This window comes from Rhincodon typus, unplaced genomic scaffold (genome assembly GCF_021869965.1).
Source record: "Rhincodon typus isolate 14 unplaced genomic scaffold, sRhiTyp1.1 hic_rhity00007018, whole genome shotgun sequence".
NCBI classification, from domain to species: Eukaryota; Metazoa; Chordata; class Chondrichthyes; order Orectolobiformes; family Rhincodontidae; genus Rhincodon; species Rhincodon typus.
The window spans coordinates 2,693-6,710 of NW_025972656.1; the positions used below are offsets into that span (position 1 = coordinate 2,693).

A 4,018-nucleotide genomic window follows, 5' to 3' on the forward strand; every position below is an offset into this window, starting at 1 on the left:
CCCCACCCCACCCTATGGAGCAACAATCCCGATTCCCAGCAGCCCAACCCCTCCCCACCTCGCCCTATGGAGCAACAATCCCGATTCCCAGCAGCCCATCCCCTCCCCCAACCCCTCCCCACCTCAGCCTATGGAGCAACAATCCTGATTCCTAGCAGCCCACCCCCTCCCTCAGCCCATTCACAACATCGGTTAAAGCGTGTATGACACCTTGCTACTCCGAGATGGAAGAAGCCTTATACCTTCTTTTTATTCTAATGCTAGACTTTTATTTATTTTTTTCTATTTTATACCACAGACTTAAGAGTCTGTATCTAGGTATCCTGTACCTAAGATGGAGCCGTAAGTGGCAATTTTTCATTTGAGTATGTGACAATAATGCTAATTCAAATTCTGAATGCTGCAGAAATTCAGCAGGTCTGACAGCGTCTATGGAGAGAGAAACAGTTGATGTTTCAAGTCCTTTATGACTCCTCTTCAACAGAGTATTACACTGTAGTTATATTTAAACCTTGCTTGGGCCACAGTTGGAGTATTGCGAATGGTTAGATCTCCATACTCTTGCAAAAAACGGAGCCACTGGGAAAGGTACAGCAAAGAAATGTCAAGAATGGTGATAGAGCTGGAAGGTTACAATCACTGAGAACGGCTGGGAATCTTTTCTGCAGAAGTTATGAAGGGGCTTGATACAGCACGTGTGGATGAGGTGGAGGATGTCCATGCTATGGCTCGTGAATAAATCCAGTCAGAATTTTCTGAGAAATCTTTTCCCAAAGATTGGGAGCATGTTTGCAGCAGAGAGTAACTGAAACAAAAGCAACGTGTGCATTTAAAGGGGAAACTCTGAAAGAAGTTGTGGGAAGAAAGAGTGTTAAGAGTTGATGACGGGGTGAGATAATGGAGAGTGGGAGAAGGCGCTGGTAGAATCTAAATGCAGTGTTGGGCTGAATGGCCGATTTCTGTGCTTGATGCTCTATGTAATGTACCTTTCATTAAGGGTATTTATTATACTAAGACAGCTGTGAGTTTCTTAAAAGGCTATTTCTGCCCTGGATATGGTTTCATTCTGATTATGCTGCAGACACACTGGCTGGCCTCAATTTGTGGGGAAGGGACTAGAGAAACCAGGGTGTTGGTGGCCAGCACTGGGGTGAGTGTGGTGCTGAGGTATTCTTGTGTAGGAAGGTGGAGAAGTGACTCTTTTAGTGATGTCTAAGGTTATGCAAGGATTGGCTGGAGTCGATGGAGAGGGGACCGGAACGAAGAGTCAGAAATATGAGAACCACTAAGAAGTACACTTACCTTTATTGGTCAGTGCATTGAGTATAGGGATTGGGATGTCATGTTGCAGCTCTACAGTATGTTGGTGGGGCCACGTTTGGAATATTCTGGTCTCCCTGCTATAGGAAGGATAGTGTGAAACTTCAAAGGGTTCAGAAAAGATTTACAAGGATGTTGCCCGAATTGGAGGGTTTGAGCTATAGGGAGAGGCTGAATAGGCTGGGGCTATTTTCCTTGGAGCATCGAAGGCTGAGGGGTGACCTTATAGAGGTTTATAAAATCATGAGGGGCATGGATAGGGTGAATAGTCAAGATCTTTTTCCCAGGGTGGAGGAGTCCAAGACAAGAGGGCATAAGTTTACGGTGAGAGGAAAAAGATATAAAAGGGACCTATGGGGCAACTTTTTCACACAGAGGGTGGTGTGTGTATGGAATGAGCTGCCAGAGGAAGTGGTGGAGGATGGTACAATTACAACAATTAAAAGGCATCTGGATGGGTAAATGAATAGGAAGGGTTTCGAGGGATATGGGCCAAATGGGACTAGATTAATGGAGAATATCTGGTCAGCATGGACGAGTTGGACAGAAGGGTCTGTTTCTGCGCTGTAAAGCTTTATGCTTCTAAGTCTGGTATGGAACTCAGGAGAAATCCTTTGCCCAGAAATGGGTCAGATTGTCGATCTCTTGTTTGGATTGTTGTCGGTTCAGGAAATAAGGAATTTAGTTCCTGAAACCAGTCTGGAAAAAGCCCAGCAAGATTTATGCTAAGGGGCAGGACGTTTAGACAGTGTGTGAGAAAATAAATTTTTCACTCGGAGGGTGGTGGGAAACTCACCCCCTGTAAGGGTGATAGAGGCAAAAACCCTCCTTACATTTAGATGTGCACTGGGGACAAAGAGGCATGCAAGGCTCAGGGCCAAGTGTTGGGAAATAGGATTAGAATAGGTAGGTGAATGATATCAACTGCCACAAACTCAATAGGGCGAACGGCCTTTTTCTGTGCTACAGACCTCCATGGCTGTATAAAGGACAAAGGACAAATGGACATAGAGTCACTCGATCAGATGGAATGCCAGCCTTACAGACTGGCCAATGTTACTCACTGCCTTAGCGGTTTACTGATGACTGAGTTATGGGCAAATTGATTTGCAAATAGTTGAAATACCTTCTCTCACCTTCACTTCTGCCTCTTCCCATCCTTGACTTCACCGTTTCTGTGGGGTCCACCAATATTCATGACAAACCCACTGACTCCCACAGTTACCTCCTCACAGCCATATAGATAGATAGATAGATCATACCATATGAAGTGCATTAGGATAGTAGAACAGAGCGAGTAATACAATGTTACGGCTGCAGAAAGAGTGAGGTTAGCATTAAATTTAAAAATTGAGACGTCCATTCAGAAGTCAACTAACAGCAGGGGAAAAGCTGTTCTTAATCTTTTCGTTCATGTATACAAACTTTTATATCTTCTGCCCTATGGAAGAGTGTGGAAGAGAGCATAACCAGGGTGGGAGGGGTCTTTGATCATGTTGGCTGCTTTCCCAAGGCAGTGGGAAGTACAGATAGAGTCAATGGATGGGAGGCTGGTTTGTGTGATGGACTGGGCTGTGTTCATGACTCTGTAGTTTCTTGTGGTCTTGGGAAAAGCAGTTGCCAAACCATGCTGTGATGCATCCAGATAGGTGCATGATAGAAAGCATCCAATAAAATCTGGCCAGAGTCTTGTCTTGTTTACTTTGCTCTGAGTAGAGGACCCATTCTCTCCTTTTCACACCTTAATTTACACCCTTTTCTCATCTCATTTTTTTTTTCTTTCTCCGCTATTAATATTTTGCATTGGGCCACTGTGCCATCCTCCCTCTTGCTCCTCCTGTGACTCTGTCCAAAGTATGAGGGGAAACACGTTTTTCAGCACCTTACATTTCTGAAGTCACGCCAGACTCAAGACATTAACTCTGTTTCCCCCTCTACGGATGCTGTTAGACCTGCTGAGTTTCTCTGGCAGTTTCTCTTGTTTCTGATTCCCGCAGTGTCTTTGCTTTAGGTATTGTCGTCAATGGCCTGTCCTTTTTGTTGATTGTGAACTCGCTGTTGCAGATATCCTGGAGCGAATGATCGACTCCCAGCAGAGAGATTCCAGTGCCCCCGGCCGCTTTCACGTTGGCAGTGCCGAGTCCATGCTCCATATTCGACCAGGCGGATACACCCCTCAGCGGGCACTCATTAATCCGTTTGCCCCTTCCCGGATGCCGATGAAGCTGACATCAAATAGGAGGAGGTGGATGCACACGTTCCCAGTGGGTAAGTGTGACAGGCTGGCAGTTCACTGCCACACCTGAGAGAATAAACTGAATAACTCACTGTCAGATGTGCTGTTCAGGTTTGGTACAAGCAAAACAGGCCGACCTAGTACAGGGTTCAGTCCCTGCCTACTGTCCAGCCAGGGCTGCTGAACTGGAACAATGGACTTCCATGTGCAGGGACTCGGGAGCACTGGGACTGTAACCTTCACTGTTATATTGTTGACAGTCAGAGCACTTACCATTACTGTCCCAGCAACATGTACACACATCAGGGAATCCACATAGAAAGCCATCCCTTTTCAATGTCAATTGCTTTAATGTCACTGCGTTATTAGGCCAAGAAATCCTGTTGAGCGTTACTGCATGGCTTATACTACTGCAGTGCTTTACCTGACCAGATGGAAACAACCTCCCGCTCCCCCCCCCCC

At 45.9% G+C, this 4,018-nt stretch overlaps 1 protein-coding gene across 1 annotated transcript in view; it reads left to right on the forward strand.

Moving 5' to 3' along the window:
• LOC125482198 (GATOR complex protein DEPDC5-like) overlaps positions 1-3,588 on the forward strand; it is a gene marked incomplete at both ends in the record, with an annotated part of 5,781 nt that extends 2,193 nt beyond the window's left edge. The window contains one exon of the mRNA XM_048594210.1: positions 3,385-3,588. Within this exon, the coding sequence (XP_048450167.1) occupies positions 3,385-3,588 (204 nt within the window). The remainder of the gene's footprint in view (positions 1-3,384) is intronic.
• Between the last annotated feature and the right edge of the window lie 430 nt (positions 3,589-4,018).